This window comes from Notamacropus eugenii, chromosome X, assembly GCF_028372415.1.
Source record: "Notamacropus eugenii isolate mMacEug1 chromosome X, mMacEug1.pri_v2, whole genome shotgun sequence".
Classification (NCBI taxonomy): Eukaryota; Metazoa; Chordata; class Mammalia; order Diprotodontia; family Macropodidae; genus Notamacropus; species Notamacropus eugenii.
Genome location: NC_092879.1, coordinates 34,978,943 through 35,006,664, shown reverse-complemented (window position 1 = coordinate 35,006,664; position 27,722 = coordinate 34,978,943). Strand labels below are relative to the sequence as shown.

General features: G+C 39.2%; 1 protein-coding gene across 1 annotated transcript in view; it reads left to right on the top strand.

Annotated features, from left to right (window-relative positions):
- Window positions 1-2,871: 2,871 nt before the first annotated feature.
- Window positions 2,872-27,722, top strand: part of LOC140515151 (protein regulator of cytokinesis 1-like) — a 38,500-nt gene continuing 13,649 nt past the window's right edge. Inside the window, exons 1-5 of the mRNA XM_072625699.1 lie at window positions 2,872-3,275; window positions 11,142-11,253; window positions 11,491-11,613; window positions 25,776-26,009; window positions 26,089-26,259. Of these exons, the coding sequence (XP_072481800.1) occupies window positions 3,262-3,275; window positions 11,142-11,253; window positions 11,491-11,613; window positions 25,776-26,009; window positions 26,089-26,259 (654 nt within the window). The 5' untranslated portion in view covers window positions 2,872-3,261. The remainder of the gene's footprint in view (window positions 3,276-11,141; window positions 11,254-11,490; window positions 11,614-25,775; window positions 26,010-26,088; window positions 26,260-27,722) is intronic.

The following is a 27,722-nucleotide window of genomic DNA, read 5'->3' as shown; positions in this document are numbered from 1 at the left end:
GGACAAATATCTATTAAAAATCAGTCATTATCCTCTCTGACTCCATGTTCAGCAAGCAACTTCCTGTTAATTCATTTAATTTCTAAATATACTGATACCAGAAGTGGAGTATTCTATATAACCAAACATGAATATTCTGACTTATTCACTAGGTACACCCTTATAATAAAGTAAAAACTGGTTTCCTAAAAAAAAAAAAAAGGGCTTGAGCAGAATTTATTTTACTTGAGCTGAAGTAACTTTAAGAGGCAGGAGTAGCAATCATGATCTCAGACAAAGCAAAAACGGAACTAATTAAAAGAGATAAGTGGGGTAACTATATTTTTTCTAAAAGATACCATAGACAATGAGGTAATGTCAAAATTTTTAAGGGCAGATCTCTCCGATAAAGGCTTTATTTCCCAAATGTATAGGGAACTGAGTCAGATTTATAAAACTAAGAGCCACTCTCCAATTGATAAATTGGATATGAACAGGTAGTTTTCAGAAGAAGAAATCAAAGTTATCTACAGTCATGTGAAAAGGTGCTCTGAATCACTATTGATTAGAGAAATGAAAATTAAAACGCCTTTGAAGTACCACCTCCCACCTGTCAGAAACAACAAGAGCTGGAGGGATTGAAGGAAAATAGGTATATTAATGAATTGCTGGTGGAATAGTGAACTGATCCAACCATTTTGGAGAACAATTTGGAACTATATCCAAAGGGCCAAGAAACTGTGCATACCCTTTGATCCAGCAACACCACTTCTAGGTCTGTATCCCAAAGATATCAAAGAAAAAGGAAAAGGACCTATATGTACAAAAACTATGTAAATTCTTTTTGTGTTGGCAAATAATTTAACATTGAAGAGATGATCATTTATTGGGGAATGGCTGAGCAAGTTGTGGCATATGATTGTGATGGAGTTCTATTGTTTTCTAAGAAATGATGAGAGGATGGTTTCAGAAAAAAAACAAAAACAAAAACATGGCAAAACCCATATGAACTGATACGAAGTGAGGTGAGAAGAATTGGGAGATCATTGTGCGCAGTAGCAGTAATGTTGCAATGATGATCATCTATGAAAGACTTGGCTATGTGTTCAATACGATGATCCAAGGGACTCAAGATAAATTCCAAAGGACTTATGATAAAAAAAAAAATTCTATCCATTTCCAGAGAGAGAACGCATAGACTCTGCTAAATGGGGCATAATTTTTTTCCTTCCTTCCTTCCTTCCTTCCTTCCTTCCTTCCTTCCTTCCTTCCTTCCTTCCTTCCTTCCTTCCTTCCTTCCTTTCTTCCTTCCTTCCTTCCTTCCTTCTATGATATGGCCAATGTGGAAATATGTTTAGCATGATTTAACATTTGATATATTATTTGCTTTGTCAGTGAGTTGGGAAAGGGTGGGAGGGAGAGAATATGGAACTCAGAAATTAAAAAGAAAAGAATGCTAAAAATAATAATCAAAAAAAAAGCATCTGCTATATGCCAGACACTGTGGTAAGCTCTGGCAAAACAAAGAAAAGGAGGGGGATCCAGTCCTTGTTATCAAGGAACTAACTCACATTTTAGTGGGGGAGACAATTTGCAAACACAAATAAGTAGAAACAAGACATGTATGTATGTATGTATGTATGCATGTATGTATGTCTGTATACACACACACATTGTATATATCATACAGGATCAATTATAAGTAATTTCAGAAAGAAAGCAGTAAAATTAAGGAAGATTGAAAGAATCATGCGAAAGTCAGGAGTTTTTGCAAAATCTGAAATGAAAGACCCTTTCAGAGTCATTTCCCAGTTCTCTCTTGGTTTGAGGTTGTGGGAGTTGGGGTATGAAGTGGGATGATGTGGTGAGGGAGTGAATATTTACATAGCACTTTGAAGATTACAAAATGTTGAATAAGCATGAACTCATTTAATTCTCACATCAACCCTGGGAGATAGGTAATATGATTATCCCCATTTTACAGATGAAACTGAGACAGCCACGTCACATAGCTTTGAAATGAGTATGGCCTTATTTGAACCCAGATCTTCCTGACTCCAGGCCCAGAGCTCTATCCACTTGCTACCTAGCTGTCTCAAGATATGGATCTTGAGGGAAGTATTTTGCCATAATACATTCTATGATTTCTCTCTGACCTCAAAGGTCAGTATCTGTCCATTCCATTCTGTTCTCTTTAAAAAACATTAGTGTTATTTTGATTTCCTTTGATAAGTGCAAATGCATCTGACTACCTTGATTGTAAATGATTATTCACTTCTATAAATCTTCCTTATTTACTGATGGTTAAAATGCCCCTGAAGCTGTGTGAGGTCCATCTTGTGGTTATTTTCCTGATCTGTCTTCAAATTTCTTTATCTATAGCATGAATTTCTCTGAGGCACAGAAATCTTAGCCTATTTTTTCAGTTTATCAACGTCCTTCCTAAAAAGTGGTACCCTGACCAGAAAACCCAACTCTGCCGCTTTCTACCTAGGTGATTTTTAATAGATTGAGCTGAATTCCCAGTGCTTGGAACACAGTAAGCCTTCAAAAAGACTCATTCCTTCGTTCCTTCATTCACCCGTTCCGCATCCGTAGCCTCCCTGACCTCTCTCAGGTAAAGCACTTCTGGAAAGAGTGCTTTGGTAAGAATACTTAATTTTGCTTCCGTTTCCATCAGACCTGCGTTTCTTGGGGTGGGTTACTTCTTCAGCTGGACAACCGCTTTCCTTTCACGTAGATTCTCAGCGTTCTTTGGGTGACGCTTCCTCTGAGTGACGCTTCCTCTGAGTGATTTTTCTCGATTTGGTCTTTCCCCTTAGAGCCCGCCCCCAAATTCCCGAAGCCTCTCGCCACGCCCTCTGCGGAAGGGGCGGGGCGCGCCAGTTTCAGGGAGGCTCCGCCCCGCTGGGAGGTTTGAACTTTGAACCAGAGCGTGGCTCTTCCCTAACGGCTTCAGCGAGAGCGTCGTGACTGGAGGCTCGCGCTGTCATGGTCGGTTTTCAGGAAACTTTGTCAGTTAGGGCCGGACAAACTTTTTAGGGAATTTTGCCGAGAATTAGGGCCCGTTCAGGGAGTGGATGGGCTTTCGTGGAAGCTTTGCCAGGAATCGAGGCTGCGTTAGGGACTAGGCCAGCGGGGCTTCAGGAAACTTTGTCGGGAGCTGGCGTTGACCAGACGGGCGTGAAGCGAGATATCCAGGACCAGACGGAGCTGGACTGGAACTGGCGGGGACACGTGCTTAGCTTCGCTGGAGTAGAGCCTGGGCCCTAAACAGCAGCCATGAGGAAAAGCAGGTGAGGTCCAAAGTGGAGCCTTAGGGGCGGCGTCCCGGAATGGCGCCATCTTGGCCCAAGGGCCTGGGGAGGGCGCGAGGAGCTCTGATGGAGAGGGGCTTTGAGAGAAACCTGAAATAAGCTAGCCTTTAGCACAGGGCCTGGCTCCTGGTAAGCACTTAGGAAATGCTTGTCGGTTGAATGAAGGGGACTTGCTTCTCTTCAGTTCCATCTGCTCCATCCTTGGCTTTCGGGAACAGATTTCTACGTTGTGTGAGGGGGAAAGGTGCAGAGCGGTGGCGGGCCGGTGAGCACGAGGGTGCCAGAGCTTCATGGAAGAGGGTACCCCTTGGCTTTTGGGGAACAGGCAGGACTTCAGTAGGCATGAAGGAGGAGGGTTTTCTAATCGGGGAATTTTGAAGGAGGGAGAGTGAGGGAATTGGGAGATAATGACCTCCTTGAGAGTAGTCTTCCCTTTCTGTCCCTAGAGTTTAGCACAGTGCTTGGCACAAAGGTGGTGCTTCATAAGTGTTCGTTAACTGAACGTGGTTTGTGAAGAAGGTCGTACGCTGGAACCACATGGTCTGTGATTACTTAGCTATGGGGTACTAAGAATGACTTTGGAGAAGAGAAATAATGGAATGAGGCCTGTGCTTGGAAGGGGTCCCAGAGACTTCTGTCTATTCTAAAGCAAAACTCCGCTATCATGTTCCTGAAAAGAGATGATTAGACTTCTCCTTGAAGATCCCTACTGGCAGAGAGCTCACTGCTGTTTCCTGAATTAGCCCGTCCCATCATTGTATAAATTTAATTGTGAACTAGACTCAGTTTTTCTGTAGCTTCTCTGTGAGGCTAAGTAAAGCAGATTAATCTCTCTGACAGCCCTTAAGATATTTGAGTGTAATGGTCTATGAATATTATCCAGGCCAATATCTCTAGTTTTTTGTGTTTTTTTTCTAATCTCTCATATGTCATTGATTGAAGCCCCATTCCCTTTTTGACTGATAAGTTAATACATGCATATCCAGAAAGACAATACATTTTTAGGATGGATCAGTCAGTACTGTGGTGTGATTTGACCAATGTTTAGCTCATATTAGTCAACTGATAAATTCTTGTTGATTAAATACAATGCATCTGTTGCTTTCCTTGTTTTGGAACCTAATGTAGTGCTCCCAGACCCCCACGTTTTTTTTTTTCCCTTCCTGTCATCAGGAGTTAAGTCAACAAACATTTGTTAAGTGCTTACTGTGTGCTAGGCTAATTGCTTATATAGGCGTATTTGTCTGAAATTGTGTTTCTGCTTCTGTTTGTGGTAGTGGAGACTTGACTTCTTTGACACGTGAGGATATTCTCAAACATCAAATTTTGTCTTGCCACCTTCCAATCCGACTTTACCAATCATGTTAAAACTTGAGGGGTTCTCTTTATTGCCTTCTCTTCTGAGAGGTGAAATTCTCAATGTAAGTCAAGAATTTCAGATGCTTGGGTTCAACAAACATGAAGGGTGGCAACCCAAACCTTGTCTATTGCACTGTAGTTGCAATGACCTTATATTAATGATCAGAGGATCATTAGTGTCAGGAAGATGTGTGCTCACCACAGGTGTTCAACATTGTTGTGGAGGTGATCCAACTGCAGATAGATTTCATCTAAAAAGGAGGATTTCCTAGAGATGATGAGGTCCAGATGCTCCTGTTTGCTGATGACGTGCTGGTTGCATTAAGCCTCTGAACACTGCAGGTGTTCAGTCTGCTGATCGAGATCCATCATAACCCCAAAAATTTTTGGCCTAATCATGAACACAGGAAAAATGAAATCGATGAAAAATGTTGATTGCCCGGAGTATGATAACTGGACAAATTGTAGAACTGTTCATCAGTTTATAGATCTTGAAAAAAAAAAATGACAAATGGACACTGAGTTGGGCCTAGAGTTGAACAGTATAAGAATGCCTTTGAGAAATTTCAGAGTTCTTTGAATGACCCAAAATTATCCCTGAAACTAAGACCTATCTTTTTAATATGTACAAGTCATCTCCCAGGGTTTTTATTAGCTATGGAGCATGGTACACTAGTTTCTGAAGAAATGAAAATTATTATCAATACTGTATAAGGAAAATGGAGAGATCCATGGTACATATGAATAGGCTGCATCATACCTGAAACAGGAAATAGTAGGCCTTAAGACAGACCTTTTATTCTTGACTTTACCTGCCCCAAAATGGCAAATCTGGAAATATTTCTTAATATTTTAGAGAAACTGAAAGGGAGGTTTTTAATATGCATCCAGAGTTGTTTCTCTGGATCCTGTTCTTCCTTACTTTCAATTTTATTAAATTCTCCTTTGATTTTCAGGATTTCCAGTTTAGTGTTTAATTGGAGATTTTCAATTTATTCTTTTTCTAGTTTATTTTAGTTGCATGCCAGATTCATTGATCTACACTTTCTCTATCTTATTGATGTAAGTAATTAGAGATATGAATTTTCCCTTAAGTACTGCTTTGACTGCATTCTATAAATTTTGATATGTTGTCTCATTGTTGTCATTTTCTTTAATGAAACTATTGATTGTACTATAATTTGTTCTTTGACCAATTTTTTTTAAGATTAGATCATTTAGTTTCCAATTAATTTTTAATCTCTTTCCATTGCCTATTATTGAATGTAATTTTATTGAATTATAATCTGAAAAGGATATGTTTACTAGATCATGTTCTTCCAACCTCTGCATAGTGGTCTTTTTTTTTTTGTCATATAATCATTTCAACCCCATCTTTCAGATGCCTTGCAATTAATCTAGTAGCAGTGTGTAAGACAGATGAGGATAAGGAGATTTAAGAAGCTGTTATGATAGTTCATGTAAGATGGTCTTAACTGTCAGAATGAAAAGGAAAGCACAGCCTCAGGAAATATTTTAGAGTTCAGATTAACAGCTTATGGTGTTTGATTGCTTGAATGTAGGGAATAAGGAAGTGAATGGAAATTCACATTTAAGTAGGTCCACCAAATTTTAGTGCAGTTTATCTTAAAACTGCACTTAGACTTGAGACATCCTGTATATTGTGCTATGGCAGGCAATCATATGGTCTTTCTGTCTTAGGTGACTGAGAGTGGGGAAGTCAGGAGAAAGAACCAGATTTTGGAGTAAGATGATTAGTTAGATTTTAGATACATAGATTTTTGAAATGCTTGTGGGATATGCAGGTAAGAAATACCAAATTTAAGTGCTTACTATCTCTCCCCTGGATAGCTGTTTGCTGAGAATCTTGCAGGTGGAATTAATCCTTCAGATAGAAGGAAGTTCCTTCCAATTAAAATGTTGTAATACTTTGAAGAAATGTGGATCTGGAGTTTGGGGATGAGGTCTTAGTGAGAAATTATAGTGAGAGTGGATTATATCAAAAAATAGAAGAGGCTATGCATGTAGACTTGATCAATGTCTACAATGTTAAGGGGGATAAGAGCACGAGGAATGAAGAGTTGGGATAATTTAGTGGCAGGTAAAAGAAAGTAGAAGAAAATATTAAGAAGATTGGAGCTGTCAGTAATGCCACACATTAGAGTCAGAAGGATGCGGTCCTGAGACAAGGCCACTGGATTTTTTAAAAAGAGTTCATTTTTGTTGTTTCCAAAACGTCCTCTCCTCATCTCAGCCCTCAGCCAGCCAAGATATACATTGTAACAGAGAATAAAAAAGAAAAAAAATGTTCAGCTAAACCAACCAAGTCTGATAGTAGCGTATACAATATTCCTATACCCATGGTCTCCAAAGGAAAGAGGTGAATTATCTCAGTCCTTCTCCAGAAGTCATTGGACTTTGAATTAGTGTCAAAGGAGTTTTTTTTTTAATGCCAAGGAGACATGAGAATGTTTATAACTGGGAGAGACTAAAGATGCAAGAAAAATTGTCATAAATTGAAGAGGGTATTAGGGGAGGTGAATGAAGAAACTATCAAAGGTATAGGTGGAAGGGGAAGCCACTTCTCTAAGATAAGAGAGAATGTACAAAGATACTGATGAGTTCTGAGGAGGATAGTTGAGGGATTCAGCTTAGATGACCTTGATTTCAAGTAGAGATCATCTATGTCATTATATAGGAATAAAAATTCATGCAAACTTTACTGAGTATATAAGAACAAAAATGAGAAATGAAAACTCGAGTAGCTTTGCTAGTAAACTTCCAGAGAGAGTAGTAACATAGCACTTCTGTGCTAAAGACTGTCAAATCTGATATAGCATGCTATTTGTTATCTTTCCTACCCTACCCTATTCCAGTGACTTTCAGAAGGGTCCATAGATCAATTCTTGTCATTTTACAAACTATATGAAGGCCTTTTTTTGGGTCAAAGTTGGGTGCCCAACTTGCTTGAAATCAGAGTGATGGTGCTAGAAAGAACCTTCAGAGCCACCTCATGGTGACCTCATTTTTTTGGATGAGGATACTGAGCTCTGGATAAGTTGTCATTGATGATACTCTTCCAGTTACATGCTTCTTTATGCACATGCCAAAAGGTCTCTTGAAGTTGGGATTTTTTTTAACTTTGAAAATTGTGTATGTTGGCAGATTGTACCTAGTGACTCATATTCTCAGAAATCTTTCTTTAGAATGCAAATGTGCAAATATATTAAGTATACATAATTAAAATATGCATTGATCATATTGGGGATATTTTTACTCACAAACAAGCATGCATGTCATTTTTCACCAAAATAATTAGTTCAGTCAATTAACTACCTTCCTTTAGCAACTTGGCTTTAACAGTTCCTAATAAAACATGCATTACCTAGTCAGGCAAAGAAGACACATGCGCAGAAAGGATATGAATAGGTCTGAAATTTATGAGTGCAAAAAAAATACACCTGAGCAGGACAGAAATTGAGCCTGCTACTTATAGTGAAAGTACCTTCACGGAAGATAAGATAGGGTACCTTTCCAAAGTTTGGTGGGACTCTTCTTGCTGAGGTGCATTAGAGCCCCTGGTTAGAGAGAAAAAGAGAGGCAATTTCTGGATTTCTCAGCCCTCAGAAAAAGTGAGAGAGCCTGGGGGGAGGGAGTGCAGGGGGAAGTGGGGAAAAGTACAAGTGTTTTCTGAGCTCTTCTCTAAGCCAAAGGGGGGAAATTAATGACGTTGGTTTTTTTCCCAAACAAGAAGACCCTCAGGAGAGAACAAAATTCTACCTCTGCCTTTTAGCATACATATTTTTAAAATTTAGGACATATGTATTTTTTTTCAAATCGCACAGTATAACTATCACCACATTTCTTAGTTTCTTTGGGTTTTGAAGTTTCCCTACCCCCCTTACATTCTATCACTATCCTAGGAAATCTTGCACCCTCACCCAGCAGAGACCTTTATTGTAATAGAGAAGTACAGTTAAGCAAAATAAGCCAATACATTTGCTGTCTGGCAACATGTTCTTTCTGTACTTATAGTCTATAACTTTTCTGCTGAGAAGGGGAGACATATTTTATGATTGATCTTCTGGGGTCAGAAATGGACACCATATTAGTCAGAGTTCTTAAGTCTTTTGGTGTTTTTTTTTTCCTTTACACTTTTGTAGTTTTAGTGGGGGTTATTCTTTTAGTTCTGCTTATTTTGCTTTCTATCACTTAATACAAGTATAACACCTGTTTCACCAAGGTCTTCCATGAAGGGTATAAATCGATACTGTATCTTTAAGGGCCAAATGGAATAATAACAGGTGAGAGAAGGCAAATTTGTGTTGAAAGTTGGAAAATTACAGTTATGTCATTCAGAGGTTCTTACTGATTGAGTTAGTGAGAAAATATGTTTCCTCATTGATTTATGATAGAAACTGGAGAAGACAGAGAGAAAGAACATGAGAAACTTTCTTCAGAACCATCTCAACTGTTAGATTATAAAGAAAGATAAGTAGAATTCTTTGAAGAGACTGAGAAATTGGCTGCTGATGGTGCAGTCTACAAATAATATTTCCTGTTAGGCCTAAAAGAGAATTGAAAAAAAAGATTAACATAGTTTATTTTCAAGAGAGACTGAGTTTAACTCTAATCTTGAGGAGAAATATGAACAAGATCTTTGAGAGACTTTCAGTATCTGGAGTGAACTGAAGGGTGAAATTATGTTTTTAGAAGTGATTTGTTATAATAGTGATGATTTGAGGAGACTATAGCTGTGACAATGAAAATATTATAAATACTAAGTCTTTGTTTTATTAGTGATTTAGTTTGTAATAAGTTATATGTTCAGTAATTTTAATATTTACCATGTTAAGTGATGGAGATTAAGACGCTTAATATAGAGAGAGGTATGAATGACTACTCTCTGGAAAAGAAATTGCTCTAGTTTAATGAACTAGTGATTTGAGTTACCTGATTAATGAGAAAGGGCTTGCAGTTTATTAATTAGAAAAAATCTAGTCATATACCTGTATTTCTTTAGAATTTTGTAGGATAAAATTAAATGTGGGAATGTGTTAAGTGGTAGGCTAAGGTATGTGCCATGCACATGAGTGTGGTTGTCTTCTTTAACATTCTTTAGTCTCTGTGTATTCTTCTGACATTTCTTATGGCATAATAATATTTCATTCCATTCACATACTGCAATTTGTGTAATCATTCCCCAACTGCTGGGTATCCACTTTGTTTCCAGTTTTTTTTCCCATCATAAAAAAATGCTGCTATCAATGTTTATATACATACACACATAAAATATTTGTAGCAGCAGTATAGATAGACAGACAGAACATTTCCCTCTCATTGGGGTAGACGTCCATTAATGGTATCCCTAGGCCGCAGGGTATAGATAGTTTTATGATCTTCCTAATAACATCCAGATTGTTAGATAACTATACAAAAGCTGATTATAACACAAATGAGAATCCATAGAAAAGATTATAGAGTGCTTCAGAAACTGTTCTGATTTACTGTTGGGTGGAAGGGGTGGAGAAGGATGGCATAGGGAGATTACCTGGAGGAACCTATAACAAAGAATTGGTTTTTTTAAAAAGGAAAATCAGCTCAAGAAAATCAATTAATAGAGCAATGGTATCTGATGGTAGGTGCACTTTTCCTTAATAGTCATTTAATACTTTTTCAAAAGAAAACAAAAACAAAAAAGATGAAGTCTCTTCTGGGGCCAAGCTGTCATTAAAGTTATACAACATTCTTTTTGTGTTTTTTTGGGCTCACATTACTGTCATTGTATATATTGTTTGCTTTTTTGAAGTAACAATTCCAAATTGCTTTCCAAAACTGTTGGGCGAAATCAGAGCTCCAATAGCAACAAAGACAGCAACAGTGTATTAAAGTGCCTTTCGTTTGTATTTCCAGCTTTTGTCATCTTTGCCACTTTGCTGGGCGTAAAGTGAAACCTCAGAGTTTTCTTGATGTACATGTCTCTTTTTAGTGATGTGGAACAATCTTTCAAATGGCTATTAGTATTTGTGCTTCTTTTGAGAACTGTTAGTTTACATCCTTTGACCACTTAATCTCTTTAGGACTATGACTTGGTGGGCAAGTCATATACCTTCTCCAAGCCTCAGTTACCTCATCTATAAAAAGAGGAAAATAATGTCTGTCATGCCGCTTCATAGGGTCATTGTGAGGATCTGATGAGAAATTTGCATATTAAGTGCTTTGAAAAGTTTAAAGACCCCCTCAAGGGCAGCTATCATTTGGATGGACATTTCCTTTTCTTCTTTTATCGAGTCATTATTACCATAAGAACATCTTGGAGGCTGGATTGTAGGTGGAGAAGTAAATTACTCCTGTGATCAGAATGACTTGATTTCCATGAGTTGATGTGATGCTTTTTATTTTTTTGGCGTTATAAATATTGCCTCCAGTCTTGACAACACTGGTTGATCTGACAGGTTCATTTATTTTAATCTTTTTTCTATTTAGTGAAGTATTGATAGAGGACTCAACAACCTGTTTCCATAAAGCTTTCGGCCAACTTCAAGAAATCTGGGATTCAGTCGGGGTTCCAGAGGATCAACGGCTTAAGCGTGTCCAAGTGAGTGCAACTGTGATCTCCTTTGTGGCCTCAGGGCTTTGACTTCACATCTGCTGACACCGGATGTATACTGCCATTTTGACTTTTGTGAAGTTGTTAGCATTGACATCATAGACTTTGTCTGTGCTTAAGGATCGTCTCTTCTTGAAATACTATGGAGTTATTTTTTCCCCCTTATTTCCCTCAAACCACTGATCACTTTTTACTGTTCTATTGACCGATTCTCTTTTGCTATAGAAAATGCTGGATGTGATGGTTGCAGAGGAAAAAAGCATGAAGGAATGGCACCTAAGAAGAATTGATTATTTTCGAAAAGAGCAGGACACTCTGATCAAAGAACTAAAACTGGAACCATTTCTGGTAAGTTTTTTTTTTTTTTTTTTTTGGCAAAGCAGTCAGGGTTAAGTGACTTGCCCAGGGTCACACAGCTAGTAAGCGTCAAGCATCTAAGGTTGGATTTTAGCTCGGGTCCTCCTGACTCCAGGGCCTGTGCTCTATCCACCGTACCACCTAGATACCCCTTATACTAAATACAGTATCTAAAGATTTAGTTATCAATGGTTGATGCTGAGGATCAAGACTAGGCCATCCCTGAATCTAAAACTGTGGCTCTATCTGACCTTCTGAACTTCAGGTCCACTTTTCCATCTGCTTGCAAGACATAGCCATTTCAGAAATCTGGCCATTACTTGAAATTCAGTATGTGAAGAACTGAAGTTTTCCCTCCTAAACTTATTCCTTTTTAATCTGGTAACAAGACCACTATCACCTCTCTCCTGCTCAATGTCAAAACCTTGTCTGCCTTTGTTTATTCTCTTGTGCCTCACATATAATCATATAACAAAGCACTCTACCATCTCTCCCATCCTTTTCCTTTCCTTCCTACCTCCATCATGCTGGTTCAGGGTCTGGACTTGTTGTATTTCTCTTAGTTTCCAATGCTTCCCTTTTCTATTCAATACTACACACCAGTTTTAGTCCTCTTCCCAAAGCATAGCTCTAGACATAGGGGCAGCTAGGTGGTGCAGTGGATAAAGCACCAGTGCAGGAGTCAGGAGGACCTGAGTTCAAGTCTCACCTCAGACACTTGACACTCATTAGCTGTGTGACCATGTCACTTAACCCCAATTGCCTCATCCTGGGTCATCTCCAGTCATCCTGATGAATATCTGGTCACTGGATTCAGATGGCTCTGGAGGAGAAGTGAGGCTGGTGACCTGCACAGCCCTCACTCACTCAAAACAAAGTCAAGTGCAAGTCATGTCATTATCTCTCTGATGGCATGGTCTTTTTTGGCGACGAAGGACGAACACACACACACACACACACACACGCACGCACACAGCTCTAAACATGTCACTCCCCTGCTTAAAAAAACTTTTTCAACCTTTTACCTAAAGTCTAAGTTTTTTAGTGTGGCGTTCAAAGCTTTCAGCTGATATGCCCCTTTCCAATCATGTATCTTACCATTCCACTTCACGCACCCTATATTTCAATCAAAGTTACTTGCCTTTTCATATTTTGTATTCTTTTCCCCACTCTGTTTCTTTGCTCAGGCTCTTTTTCCATCTATAATGTCCTCATATCTGTCTACTTCCTCTCCTTGTCATTCAATGCCCTCTGCTAGAAAGCTCTTCCTGATTTTTGCCCCCCATCTCTCTTTTTTGTTCCTATAGCATTTGGTTTGAACTTAGTTAACAACTAAGACAAAACATGATAAATGAGTATTTTTTGAACATGTCTTATCATTCCAATTTCATTAGAAGCTAGGGAAGGGCCCTTTGTATCCCTCTAGGATTGCAGCTGAGTGAATGACTATTGAGGTGAAAGACAGAGTCAGAGCTCCTTGGGGAAGATGATTCTTTGGCTGGTGAAGGGTGATGCTTCCCTTTGATATGACAGGACACTAGAAAAAAGTCTGCTTCACAGTTTTTTTATGGTTCATGATATGCTGAAAACCTCCAATTGGGAGTGATGCAGGATTGTCAGAGAACTAAAACAATTACGTTATTATACTATGAAGATGCTATAATATATATATGATATGGATATACTATGGTAATACAAGCATAAATAATACAGATCCTATGATAATACAAATAAATTAGATTAAGCTAGGTACCACCAGTATACAAAATCTCAAGTTGAGAACCTGAGGCTTTGCTGTATCCAGTTCCAAAGCAGCCCAGATCAGGTATCAATTGGTTGAAGAACACAACAAAGACCAGTACCAGGAGACAAGAAGTTAAATTTTGGGGGGATGGGGTCTAGTCATGTGATTTCATTGGTGTAAGGAGCAACCAACGAGGAAACTCCTTGTATTGACAGATTGTTCTATATTGTTCCGAGAACATAACAAGCGACTTGCCAAGATTACATAGTTATTGAGTGTTTGAGATAGGATTTGAACTCAGGTCTTCTTGACTTTTTAATTCCATCACTCTGTCCACTAGGAAGGAAGGAAATAAGCATTTATTAAGGGCCTGCTATGTTTGAGGCACTGTGCTAAGTGCTATATAATATATATATGTATATATAATATACAATATATATTATATATATCATAATATACATAATATATAATATGATGTATGTATATATCAAATATATGAAATATTTGATCCTCACAAGAAGCTTGGGAGGTGAGTGCCATTATTATACACATTTTACAGTTGAGGAAACTGAGGCACTCAGAGGTTTTAGTGACTTGCCCAGGTCCCCAAAGCTAGTGTCTGAGGTTGAACTTGAGGCTTCCTGACTTCAGACCCAACTCTTTGTCATGTTCCCTCTACAGATTAGAATCCAAACATAAAACTAAAATGAGGTGGAGCTAGAATAATGAAAAGTACAGATTAAATAACACAAAGGGATAAGGAAGTCTGATCATGTACTTGAAATGCTCCCTGCCCTTCTCACTAGGAGGAGTTAAGTTATGTCAGGGTACATACGTGAGTTTCACCTGGAAGTTAGCACCAGATCCTGATTACTATTGCCTGACCTAGAGGCAATTAATTAATATCCTTGACTTGGATCCCTGTTTTTTCTTGTTTTCTTAAGTGTTAGAAGTGGTATAATTGTGGAAAAGGCTGACTCAGATTGCTGTTCTTGTGTTTGTCCTTCGTTGCTGAAGAAGACCATGCCAGCAGAGAAATGATGATGTCACTTGCACTTGACTTTGTTTTGAGGGAGGGAGGGCTGTGCAGGTCACCAGCCTCACTTCTCCTCCAGAGCCATCTGAATCTGGTGACCAGACATTTATCAGAGTGACTGGAGATGGCCCAGGATGTAATGGGAGACCTTGGCCTAAAGGGGCCAAGGTCTATTCGGGTACTCACTTAGGATGAGGTAACCCCATTCAGTGAATAGGCCTGTTTAAGTAGTAATCAGGGGATGACCCCTTTAATGAGGCAAAGGAAAATAACTACATCAGGCTGGGAGGAAATCATGACTCTGATTGTATGGACATTGGAGTCTATTATCCCTGTCAGCTGTCATCTGGTGTCACTCCTCCCCTTCTCAGCTAAACCTGAAAAAGCCATCTATAGCGTATAGGACCTAGATTTGCTTTCTTCTCATTCTCTTCTAAACCTGATGCATTCTTACTCCTGACCTCATCATTCAGTTGGAACTACTCTGCCTAGAGTTACCAATGAACTCTTAATTGTCAAATGGCCTTTTCTCAATCCTCATCCTTCTTGACATCTCTGCAGCCTTTAACATTGTCAGTCACTTCCTGGATACTCTTTCCTCTCTGCATTTTCCTGACAGTAAGAGTTTTCTCTTACCTATCTGGCTGTTCCTTCTCACTCTGCTGAACATTGCGTTGTGTCTTACCTATTAATTGGGTGTCCTCCAAGATCTGTCCTTGGCTCTCTCATCTCTTCTCTCTACACTGTCTCACTTGGTCATCTCAGCAGCTCTAATGGGTTCAATTACCATCCATAACATCTAATTGTCTAATTTTAACATCCCTCTTGATCTCTCCAGTCTTGCATCATCATCTGCCTATTGAACATCTTAAACTCAATATATCTAAAACAGAACTCATCATTTTTCTTTCCAAACTTATTCCTCTTTTACACTTCCCCATTGCTGTCAAGGGTACCAGCATTCTCCCAGTCACTCAGTCATGCAACTTTGGTGTCATCAGTTGCCAAATGTCACGTCAGTTCCCACAATATCTCTTATGTATGACTCCATTATGCCCCTTTTCACTCACAAAATCACCTTCCTGCTTTAAACCCCATCACTTTTTACTTAAAAAACTGCAACAGCCTTCTTTTTAAAATTTATTTATTTATTTTAAGTTTTCAGCATTCACTTCCATAAGATTTTGAGTTCTAAATTTTCTCCCCCTCTTTCGTCTCCCCATTTCCCAATAGAGCATGCAATCTGATATGGGCTCTACATATACATTCATATTAAACATATGTTCACATATTTCATGTTGTAAAGAAGAATTAGAACCAATGGGAGGAACCACGAAAAGAACAAACAAACAAAAACGAGAGCAAGTAGTATGTTTCGATCTACATTCAGACTCCATAGTTCTTTCTCTGGATGTGGATGAAATTTTGTCTCATGAGTCCTTTGGAAACGTTTTAGGTCCTTGCCTTGCTCTGAAGGACTAATTCTATCAAAAACAGTTCTTTCGCACTGTGGCTACTACTGTGTTCAATGTTCTCCTGGTTCTGCTCACTTCACTCAGCATCAGTTCATATAAGTCTTTCCAGGTTTTTCTGAAGTCTTTCTGTTCATCCTTTCTTATAGTACAGTAGTATTTCATTACATTCACAACTTGTTCAGCCATTCCCTCATTTATGGGCATTCCCTCAATTTCCAGTTCTTGACCACCATAAAAAGAACTGCTATAAATATTTTTGTACATGTGGGTCCTTTTCCCATTTTTATGATCTCTTTGGGATACAGCCCCAGAAGTGGTATTCCTGAATCAAAGGGTATGCCCATTTTTAGAGCTCTTTGTGCATAGTTACAAATTGCTCTCCAGAATGGTTGATCAGCTCACAGCTCCACCAACAATGAATTAGTGTTCCAACTCTCCCACATCTTCTCGAGCATTTGTCATCTTCTTGTTTTGTCATGTAATCCAGTGTGATAGGTGTGAAGTGGTACCTCAGAATTGGAATTCTAGTTGATCTTTCTTCCTCAAGGCTTTCCCTGTTCTAGTTCATCCTTCACACAGTTACCAAAGCATTTTTTCTAAAGCATAGATCTGAACCCTTCCCCCACTCAGTAAATTCCAGTGGCTCCCTATTAGCTCTAGGATCATATGTAAGCTGTTCTGTTTGGCATTTAAATTTCTTCATAAACTTGTTGTTTCCTCACTTTAAAATCTTACATATTACTCTCCTCTACATATCCTTTGGGCTAGACATACTGGCTTACTTGCTAATCATAACATCTTGCGCTCTATCTCCTTTGCACTCCATGTCTAGAATGCTCTCCCTCCTCATGTTTGCCTTCATGACTTCCTTCAAGACTCAGCTCAAACTCAACAATTCTTGGCTAGACCTGCATCAGACAAGTCCCCTGGTAGTTTAGGTTTAATATTGGAACAAAAGGAGCCAATTGTATATAATTCAACAGTTAAAATATGAAGATTTACTTTGTCATAGCAAGAGAAGGATGGGCATTGAACACACCTCAAATTGATTGGGCAGAGAGAAGCTGTCTTATCTGAGGTGTTTTTCAGGGTCCACCAAACAACAGAGCTCTTATAACTCTTAGTGGTTGCTTTGTACATAGGTGACCAGTAATTTAGGCAGCTAGGTGTCTCAGTGGATAGAGCACTGGACCTGGAGTTAAGAAGATTTGAGTTCAAATCTGGCCTCAGACACTCACTAGCTGTGTGTCCCTGGGCAACTCACTTAACCTCTAATTTACCTCAGTTCCTCATCTATAAAATGATCTGGAAAAGGAAATGGCAAACCACAACAGTATCTTTGGCTAGAAAATCCCATATGGGGCCATGAAGAGTTGGACCTGACTAAACAACAACAAACCAGGAAATTATGTTAACACCCTGACCCTTTATTTCCCTAAGCCAACCAAGTCTTGAGGATTGTCTCAACCCTTTTTAAAGAAGGGGTAGGGGTTGGGACATTGCTCTGATTTCCACTCCTTGGTGGAAAGGTTTTTAAGGTCTTCTTTAGGACCTTCTACCACCAGACTAAGAGTTTTACTGGTTAAAACCCTGACATTTGATATTCAACAATCCTGAGAGAGGTGGCACTAAAGAAGGAAAAGAAAAAACCACCAAATCAAACAATGTATCTGGTACCTGAAGGAGTGACTGGATTTTGGAGTGTCCCAGGAGAATCTGGGGACTAAACAATCAAGTCCATGTGATAGGTGATACCATTGTAAATTGGTGACTGTAATCAGGGGTAAAACCAGAAAGTTCAGTACTACAGCAAAGATATTTTTACAGTCATTCATTTTCATCACAGAATTACCTTACACCATCACCCACTTAGTGTTCCATGACCCAACTGTAGTAGTCTCTCTACCCCTGGAAGCACTACTGGGGAGGTAGGAGGAAGATACAAAATCTTCAACCCATGAGAGGCCTCTGAGAAATGGCTCCTCTTCTTTTGGCCTGGTTGGTTAAATAGTTTCACCTCCCAACAACACCCGCCTTTGGTCTTTAAGCCCTCCTTGGGGAAGAATGCTCATTAGGTATTGTACTGGAGTAATGAAGTCGGTTTTATATTCCAGTAAATAGGGAGCTCCAGGGGGCCTGCTTCCAGTGGCACATGCCACTATCCCATCTTGTGGCATCGGGCTGTCCTTGCTCAAGGGCTGGGCCTGCATCTATTGCTACTCAGTCAGAGTCAGCTGCTGTGTTCTGTGCTAAGACAGGGCAGCTACTGCGATGACGGCCTGAGTTCTTCTGCCCCATGCTGGGACAAAGTATTGCTCCAGGCTTTGCGCTGCTGGGACCTGACTGGACAGGTTGACTCCTATGTAGAGTTTTTGTGAGTCTCCTCTTCTTTTCTGCTCAGCTGAAGCACAACAGATTCTGTGGCTACTGTTCCTGGGGTCTCTTTGCTATCTTACATTAAGTTAGATATTGTGTGCCAGTCTGCTTCTCCTAGCTAATCGATGAGGTTGGGGACTACAACACTGGGTAGCAGGGGCCCTTTTTTGGAAGGGAGGGGAGGGGCAAGGGAAGAGAAGGAAGAGGAAGGAGGGAGGGGGGAGAGAGACAGAGAATTTTTTTTAAACTACTACAAGTTGACTTGCCGTGAGTTGACAGGAGTACAACTGGCATATGATGTGTACACATAAGCAATTCCAGAAATGTCTCAGGGTATCCTTTCAAGTGCTTCCCCCAATGGCTTGTGCTAAAGACTCCCAAAGTCCACGAGGAACAATTCCTGTTGGTCACTCGAATTTGTTGTTGTTGACCAGTTGTGTCTAACTCTCTGTGATCCTGTGGATCATACCAACCATGGGACTTTCTTGGGAAAGATACTAGAATGGTTGGCTCTTTCCTTGTTCAGTGGATTAAAACAAATAGAGATGAAGTGACTTTCCCAGGGTAATATCTAATATATATCTGAGGTCAGATTTGAGCTCAGGTCTTTCCGACTCCAGGCCCAATGCTCTGTCCACTGAGCCATCTAGCTGCCTGTCCCATTATCTTTCCATGTCTCACTTTTATCTTGGACTTGTAAAGAAGACGTTCAAATCTAAGTGAAAAATATTGTAGTTATTTTTTTCAATGTCATCCTATTGTATTTGTTAAGCTCTTTTTGAATTCTGATTTTATCATCCAATGTATTTTCTCTCCTTTCCTTCATGAGATCTGCAATTTTGACAAGCATACCTCCTATGTTTTTCTCAAGATTATTAATAAAAATTTTGCACGGTACAAGGTTGTGTTCCCTCCGAGTGTTTCAGGGTAGTGCAGAGTAGGTTCTGAGAATCATTCCCTTGCTCTAGTCAGTGCTCTCTGGGTATCCCAGGATGATCTCCTCTTCAGCCTTCCTGTCAGTGCTCTCTCCCCTTTTAACCTCCTTTCTGATCAGTTTCCCTCCTTCCTCAATCACCACACCAACCAGGCCTGACCTTTGGGCCTGCTATTCACGGTGATTGTGAACCTGAGTGTTTTTATCCCCATCCCCTTCCCAACTGTGGGGCAGATTTCACACCACTTCACTGAACAGAAATCATGAATTCCAGTTCTTTTAGTTAGATGGCCATGACTGGACCTTGCTATCTGTTTTGTCTGTATATTCTCTAGACACTTGGACATTTTTTTACTTTATTCCCCTCTCCCCCAATTGCATGTTAAAACAATTTTTAGCTTTTATTTTATTCTAATTTATTTATTTATTTTTAGGTTTCAACATTCATTTCAACAAGATTTTGAGTTCCAAATTTTATCCCCATTTCTCTCCTACGCCTACCCCAAGACAGCATGCATTCTGATTATCCCTTCCCCCATTTGCCCTCCCCTCTATCACACCCATCTCTTCTCTTATCCCCATCTCCTCTATTTTCTTGGAGGGCAAGACAGATTTCAATACCCCATTGCCTGTATATCTGATTTGCCAGTTGCATGTAAAAAAATTTTCAACATTCATTTATGAAACTTTGGGTTTTAACTTCTCTTCCTTCCTCCCTCCCTATTCATCCCCACTGAGAAGGCAAACAATTCAATATATGTTATACATGTGTAGTTATGCAAAAGACTTCCATACAAGGCATATTGTGAAAGACTAACTATATTTCTCTTCATCCTTTTGGGCCCCTCATTTACTCTATTCTCTTTTTTGACCCAATCCTTCCTCAAAAGTATTTACTTCTAATTATGCCCTCCTCCCATTTTCCCTCCATTCTATCATCCCTCCACCCCCACTTATCCCCTTCTCCCCTACTTTCCTGTAGTGTAAGGTAGAGTTACATAGCAAGTTGAGGATGCATGTTATTCTCTCCTTAAACCAGATGCAATGAGAGTAAGGTTCATTTTTTTCCCTCTCACCTCCCCTCTCTTCACTACCCTTGAAAAAGCCTTTTCTTGCCTCTTTTATAGGAGAGATAATTTGCACCATTCTGTTTCTCCCTTTCTCCTCCCAATGTATTTCTCTCTCACCCCTTAATTCTGTTTTTTAGGTATCATCCCTTCCTATTCAACTTACCCTGTGCCCTCTGTCTATATGCATATAATCCCTTCAACTACCCTAGTACTGAGAAAAGTCTTAAGAGTTATAAATATTATCTTTCCATGTAGGAATGTAAACAGTTCAACTTTGGTAAAGTCCCCTATGATTTCTCTTTCATCTTTACCTTTTCATACTTCTCTTGATTGTTGTGTTTGAAAATCAAACGTTCTATTCAGCTCTGGTCTTTTCATCAAGAATGCTTGCAAGTTCTTTATTTCATTGAATAACCATTTTTTCCCTGAAGTATTATACTCAGTTTTGTTGGGTAGGAGATTCTTGGTTTTAATCCGAGTTCCTTTGATTTCTGAAGTACATATTCCAAGCCCTGTGATCCCTTAATGTAGAAGCTGCTTGATCTTGTGTTATCCTGATTGTATTTCCACAATACTAGAATTTTTTTTTTCTTTCTGGCTGCTTGCAGTATTTTCTCCTTGACCTGAGAGCTCTGAAATTTGACTACAATATTCCTAAATTCCTTTTGGGATCTCTTTCTGGAGGCGATCGGTGGATTCTTTCAATATTTATTTTACCTTCTGATTCTAGAATGTCAGGGCATTTTTCCTAGATAATTTCTTGAAAGATGATGTCTATACTCTTTTTTTATCATAGCTTCCAGGTAGTCCCATAATTTTAAAATTGTCTCTCCTGCATATATTTTCCAGGTCAGTTGTTTTTCCAGTGAGATATTTCACATTGTCTGCTATTTTTTCATTCCTTTGGTTTTGTTTTATAATTTCTTAATTTTTCATAAAGTCATTAGCTTCCATCTTCTCCATTCTAATCTTTAAGGAATGATTTTCTCCACTGAGCTTTTGGATCTCCTTTTCCATATGACCAATTTTGCTTTTTAGTGCATTCTTCTCCTCATCGATTTTTTGGATCTCTTTTCTCATTTGGATTAGTCTATTTTTTACAGTGTTTTTTTCTTCAGCATTTTTTTGGGTCTCCTTTAGAAAGAAGTTGACTCATTTTTCATTACTTTCTTGCATCACTCTCATTTCTCTTCCCAATTTTTGTTCTTTTTCTCTTGATTTTCAAAATCCTTTTTGAGCTCCTCCGTGGCCTGAGACCAATTCAAATTTTTCTTGGAGACTTTTGATGGAGGAGCTTTGACTTTGTTTTCTTCTGTTTTCATGTTTTGGTCTTCCTCATCATCCAAGTAAGATTCTATAGTCCAGTTCCTTTTTCGCTTTTTGCTCATTTCCCCAACCATTTACTTGACTTTTGAGCTCTTTGTCAAGGTACATCTCTGCTTCCAGTTGGGGTGAGGGGTGTACTGTCAACTACGTGATTATCCCACAAGGTCCAGAAACAGTTGCTGCCTCTGCCTCTGCTGCTGCTATGGCTGCTGCAGTTTCCTCCACTCCCTTCCTCCTCTGCTACCCTGGGACTAGAGCCAGACCACTCTGCTCTCTCATACTGGTCCCACAGGCTTTTTCTAGTGACTTTCCAACTTGTCCTCTGAGTTTTGGGGTCTTGAAGTCTTTAAACTTGCACAGGTGCTGGAGATTGAGTCTCCCCAAGGCCTGCTCAGGTCCTGTCTGTGCTGACACAGCCAAAGCTGGACTGACCCTGCCCCCTGCATGGCATGATAGATACTTCCTCGTGACCTTCCAGGCTGTCTTGGGCTGGCGATTTGCTTCACTCTGACATTTTGTGGGTTCTGCAGCACCAGAATTTGTTTATAGCCATTTTTACAGGTATTTTACTGGGGTTGGGGACAGCACTCTAGAAAGTGTGTGCTGTTACTCTGTCATCTTGATTCTGCCCCCCCTATTTTTAACATTTCGCAAAAAGTTTTGAGTTCTAACTTCTATCCCTCCTTCTCTCCCCCCTATCCCCCCTCCCTTAGATGTTAAGCAATCATATATAGGTTATACATGTGAAATCATGTAAAACATGTCCTTATTATATTTTTTCCAAGAAGACTCAAAAAAAAAGAATGAAAGGGAAAAAATGAAAAAATTTCATGCTTCAGTTTGTGTTCCAGCACTATCTGTTCTTTCTCTCAAGTTGGATAGAATTTTTCATCATTAGTCCTTTGGGATTGTCCTGGATCATTGTATTGCTCAGAACAGCTAAGCCATTCATAGTTCTTCATCGCACAATGTTGCTATTACTGTGTGCAATGTTCTCTTGGCTCTGCTCACTTTACTTTGCGTCAGTTCATGTAAACCTTTCCAGATGTTTCTGAACTCATCCTGCTTATCACTTTTATAGAACAATAATATTCCATCACAATCATATACCACATCTTCTTTAGTCATTCCCCAATTGACAGGCATCCCTTTGATTTCTAATTCTTAGGCACCACAAAAAGAGCTGTTATAAATAGTTTTGAACATATAGATTCTTTTCTTCCACCACTCTCTTTTTTTGTGTCTTTGGAATATAGACCTAGCAATGGTATTGCTGGATCAAAGGGTTTGTGCAGTTTGATAGCCTTTTCAGCATAGACACGCAGGCCTTGGTGAAGCGCTGTAAGAACTACTAGGATTTTATTCTGACCCTGTAACTGAAAGCCCCTGTCTGTTTTGTCTTCTGGATTTACCAGTAAAATATTAACTTCATGAGAACAAGGATTATCCTGGTTAACTATCTCTAATGTCTAGACTTAGCATAGTGCTTGGAACATAACAAACATTTAATTATTGTTTTACATTGAGTTATTCATGCATTCACAGGGCCAAGTTCAGTTTTCTCATATAATCAGAAAGAAACTGACTTAGAGAGGGGGAAGATAAGCACAAAAATTCAGTGGTTGAATAGCATCATAAAAATATGAAAATAATGGAATGGTATGGTAGACAGCATAATTCATCTGGAGTTGGGGGACAGGGATTCAAATTCCACCTCTGTCATTTATTGTCTGTGTGAGGTTGTGCAAGTCACTCACTTATCTAGGCCTTAGTTTTATCATAGTTAGAATATGGAGATGGGACTAGGTGTCTGGTAGTCCTTCCATCTATGAAGTTCTTCTCTTATGATGCAATTGGAGCATCTGTGTTACCTACTCTAATTATGACAATAGTAGAGTGGCATACCCTCTACGAGAATATTGAGATACCAAAGAAAAAAGGGTTCATACCAGCTTATTATTAATAAGATTAATTAGGTTAATTACAGGAGTTTACTCACAAGAGGCCAACAGTCCTAGGTGGTAGCAGGACAAAGCAATACCATGAATCCCACGATCCCATCAACCCCAGGACAGGTACCATATGTGTGTGTTTGTCCTTTGTTGCTGAAGAGGACCATGCCACCAGAGAAATAATGGCATGACTTGCACTTGACTTTGTTTTGAGTGAGGGAGGGCTGTGCAGATCACCAGCCTCACTTCTCCTCCAGAACTGCCTGAATCTAGTGACCAGATATTCATCAGGATGACTGGAGATGGTCCAGGATGAGGCAGATGGGATTAAGTGACTTGCCCAAGGTCACACAGTTAGTGGGTGTCAAGTGTCTGAAGTGAGATTTGAACTCAGGTCCTCCTGACTCCTGCACTGGTGCTCTATCCACTGCACCACCTAGCTGCCCCAAGGTATCAGAAACAGAATAAGGAAGGTGTGGTGCCAGGATGGCCTGAGGTCACGAGCAAGTTTTCCCACGTTGATAGTTGTGACTTCTTTTGCTGTTTATGTTGACTCATGGTAGTTAACATTTTTTCTGTGAGGTCATAAAAGTGTAAACAGTAAATGTGTACACTGTAGCTGGGGTCAGGAAGACATGAATTCACATCCTGCCTCAAGTCCTAGCTGTGTTACCCTGGGCAGGAGACTTAATCTCTAACTCAGGTTCCTCATCTGTAAAATGGGGATAATAATAACATCTACCTGACAGGGTTGTTGTGAGGGTAAAATGAGACATTTGTAAAGTATTTTGCAATCTGTAAAATGTTGTATAAATATTAGCTGTTATTATTATCACCAAAAGTATCACTAGAAATCTTGCCAGTGTGAGTTCACCTCCATCTGTATTCACTGCTCATACCCTCATTTCAATAAGCTCTTTATGTTCCAATCCTGAATGACTATGCCATTTATTCTTGGCTTGGTCTGCCTAAGGCCAGACCCCTGGTAATTTTAGGTTCAACACTAGAACAACATGAAGCACTTGTACACATTCTACAGGTAGCCAAAGGAAATGTGCTTAACATAGCAGGAGAATGATGTGTCAACAAGGCTTGAGGTCATCTCAGGTTTGAGTCAGCTGACAGAAACTTGCTCAGATAGCTTCAGGAGCTCATCCTTGCTGCTCTGTACTTAGGTAACTGGGAAGTGATGACTCTTTGGTCCCCTAAGCCAACCAAGGAGCACAGAAAAAAACTAGACTAATGTGTGGAAGCAGAGGTTAGGATACTGTTCCTACCCCAGCTACCTTCTGCAGGAGACTTTTCCTGGTTCCCCTGTCCCCCACCCCCCAACTGTTCGAGCCTTCCCCTCTAAGATCATTTTCCATGTACTTGATATTTCTCTTGCCCTATGCATTTATATACATGTTGCCTCCCCCATTCGAATGTAAGCTTCTTGAGAGTAGAATCTGTTTTCGCTTTTTCTTTGTATTCTCAGTGATTAGCATAATGTCTGGAACAAAGTAAATTTTGAATATATGATCATTGATTTATCAATTGTTTCATATTTCTGATATCAGAAGCAGAATGTGCCAATCAACTGGAAAACATGAAGATATTAGTCTGAAATTTTCCAGGCATAGATCCCAACTGGGGAGTGGATGGCACTGTTTAAAAACAAAAAGGAGGAAAGTAGAAAGAGACAAATAACCAGGCAGAAGAAAGGGATATGACAAAGCTGTAAATAGCTTGTGGATGAAACAAGAGTAAGCCAGAAAAACCAGAGGTTTTAAATTGCTATCCTACCTAAAGGAGATCAGATATAAGTTAAATGGATCATTATAGCTATACTTAACCAAAACCAAGCTTCTTTTCAGTTTCCCTTTAAACAAGAATTATACAGGGCAGCTAGGTGGTGCAGTGAATAGAACACTGGCCTTGGCGTCAGGAGGGCCTGAGTTCAAATCTGACCTCAAGACAATTGCCTTGCTTTCCTCCCTCTGAAAAAACAAACTAGAATTATAGATGTGACGAAAACAGTCTTTGATGCTTTAATATATCTATATTGCTAATTTCTTCTGTAGTATGCTCTCTGAAAAACCCCTGAAAAAACTCTGAAACTAAAAAAAAACTCTGAAAAACCCTTGTTGCTATGAGATAATTCATAAGTTGAACTGAGAATTTCTCTCACTTGTCCTTCCTTTACTTCTGACAAGGTTACTTTTAGTGTTTTTACTCTGATTCTTTGTTGTTTGGCACAGGAAGGAGAGGAGACTACCATCTTGAAGCTAGAGAAGGATCTTCAAACAAAGATAAGAGAGTTGAAAAAACAGAAAGAAGAAAGGATGAAAGAACAAAAACTACTTCAAGAACAAGACCAAAAATTGTGTAAGATTCTTTGTGTGCTCCCATACAGCTTTCACAGTGACTCAGTGCTCAGCATAGAGGAGCTGAACCAGTTCAGAAATCACCTGGCAGTTCTACTGGAAACAAAGGTACAATTGCTTTTTGACACTTTTCCTGTCTGTGTTTCACTCACTAATGGAGTGCCCTATAACTTCTTTGCTTTTATAGGAGAGCCGATGGAAGGAATTTGTCAGCACAAAGAAGCAGATCCTACTCCGTATGAAGGATCTGGATCACAGTCCAGAAACAGATTTTGAGAGAGATGTGGTACATAAGGATGCAGAGACCTTTTGTCTGTCATTGGAGAACATAGCAGCCCTAAAGAGTCTGCTTGTCAAGGTATGCTGCTGCAAATTCAAGATATCAGTACCTTGAGTGTAGAACTTTGGAAGGAGGCTGTGGTTAGAGCCTTTACAATATTTGATTTATTTCTAGATTTGGGTTTACTAGGTATGGCCCAGCAGTTTTATGTTAACTTTAGAAACATGCAGTATTTTTCTTTCTTTTCTTGCTTTATGGAAAATTGGCAAGCTGGTAACCAAGGTAGTACCATAATGATGCCTATTGCTCTAGGGCTTTAAGGTTTGCTCACAAAAACTGTGAAAACCCAGCAGACTGGCAGAGGTGACAGAATATAGGGAATAGTCACTGTTGGAGAAGCTGCAGAAAGATGGACACAATAAAATTGGTCTATTTTGAAAAATAATAAGTGACTAAAATACTCGTACCCTTTAATCCAGAGATCTTGCTGTTGGCATGGGCAAGGAAGTCAATGATTTTTTAAAGGCTCCATATCAACTAATTTATACAGAGTAGAACTTTTTTTTTCTTTTAAATTTTAATTGTTTTTTTTTTATTTTTAGCATTCATTAAAAAAAGTTTTGAGTTCCAAATTCTCTCCATCCCCCACCCATTGAGAAAGCAAGCAATCTATCAGTTATACATGTAAAATCATGTGAAACATATTTTCATATTAGCCATTTTTACAGAGCTTTCTCTGGTGGTAAAGAAGTAGAAATAGAATAGATAACCATTGTTTGGTTTTGTGGTACAAAACCATAATGAATGTTACTACCTTGTAAGACATGATGTATATGAAGAATTTAATAAGAAGAATTTAAAGAATCATGGGAAGACTTACATGAAAGTTGATGCAGAGTGAAATAAGCAGAACCAGGAAAACCATCCACAGTGACTACAATCATGTAAGTGAGAGAAACAAAAATAAAATACTGAATGAATGCTATGTAAGTATTGTATGAAGTTTGTTCTCAGAGAAAGGAGAAAATGGACTTCCTTACCTTTGCAGAGGTAAGGAACTATGGATATGGAATATTACATATACGGCCAGACTGTTGATGGGATCATAGCAGCATAGATCTAGAAGTGAAAGGTCATTTAGTTCAAGCCCTTCATTTTATAGATAAGATACTGGGCTGGGCCCATACCCAGAGTCACACAGGCAGTAAGTAGCAGAGTTGGGATTTCAGTCCTCTCCCTTCAGATTCAGCATTTTACAGAAAATGGCTCTCTGGGTAGAGGATAAAAGAGGGGTATTCAGTCAAAGACATCAATTTTTGGGATAAGGTCTCATTATTTGATAAAAACTACTGGGAAGAATAGAAAACAGTCTAGCAGAAAGCAGGTTTAGACCAAGATCTCACACCATGTACTTCAACAAGCTTCAAATGGGTAGACCTAGATGTACAAGATTCCATCAAAAACCAGTTAGAGGAGAAATGAAGAAAAGATCTTTTGCAACACTGGGTAGAAAGTTCAAGACCAGAAAAGGGATAGAGAGA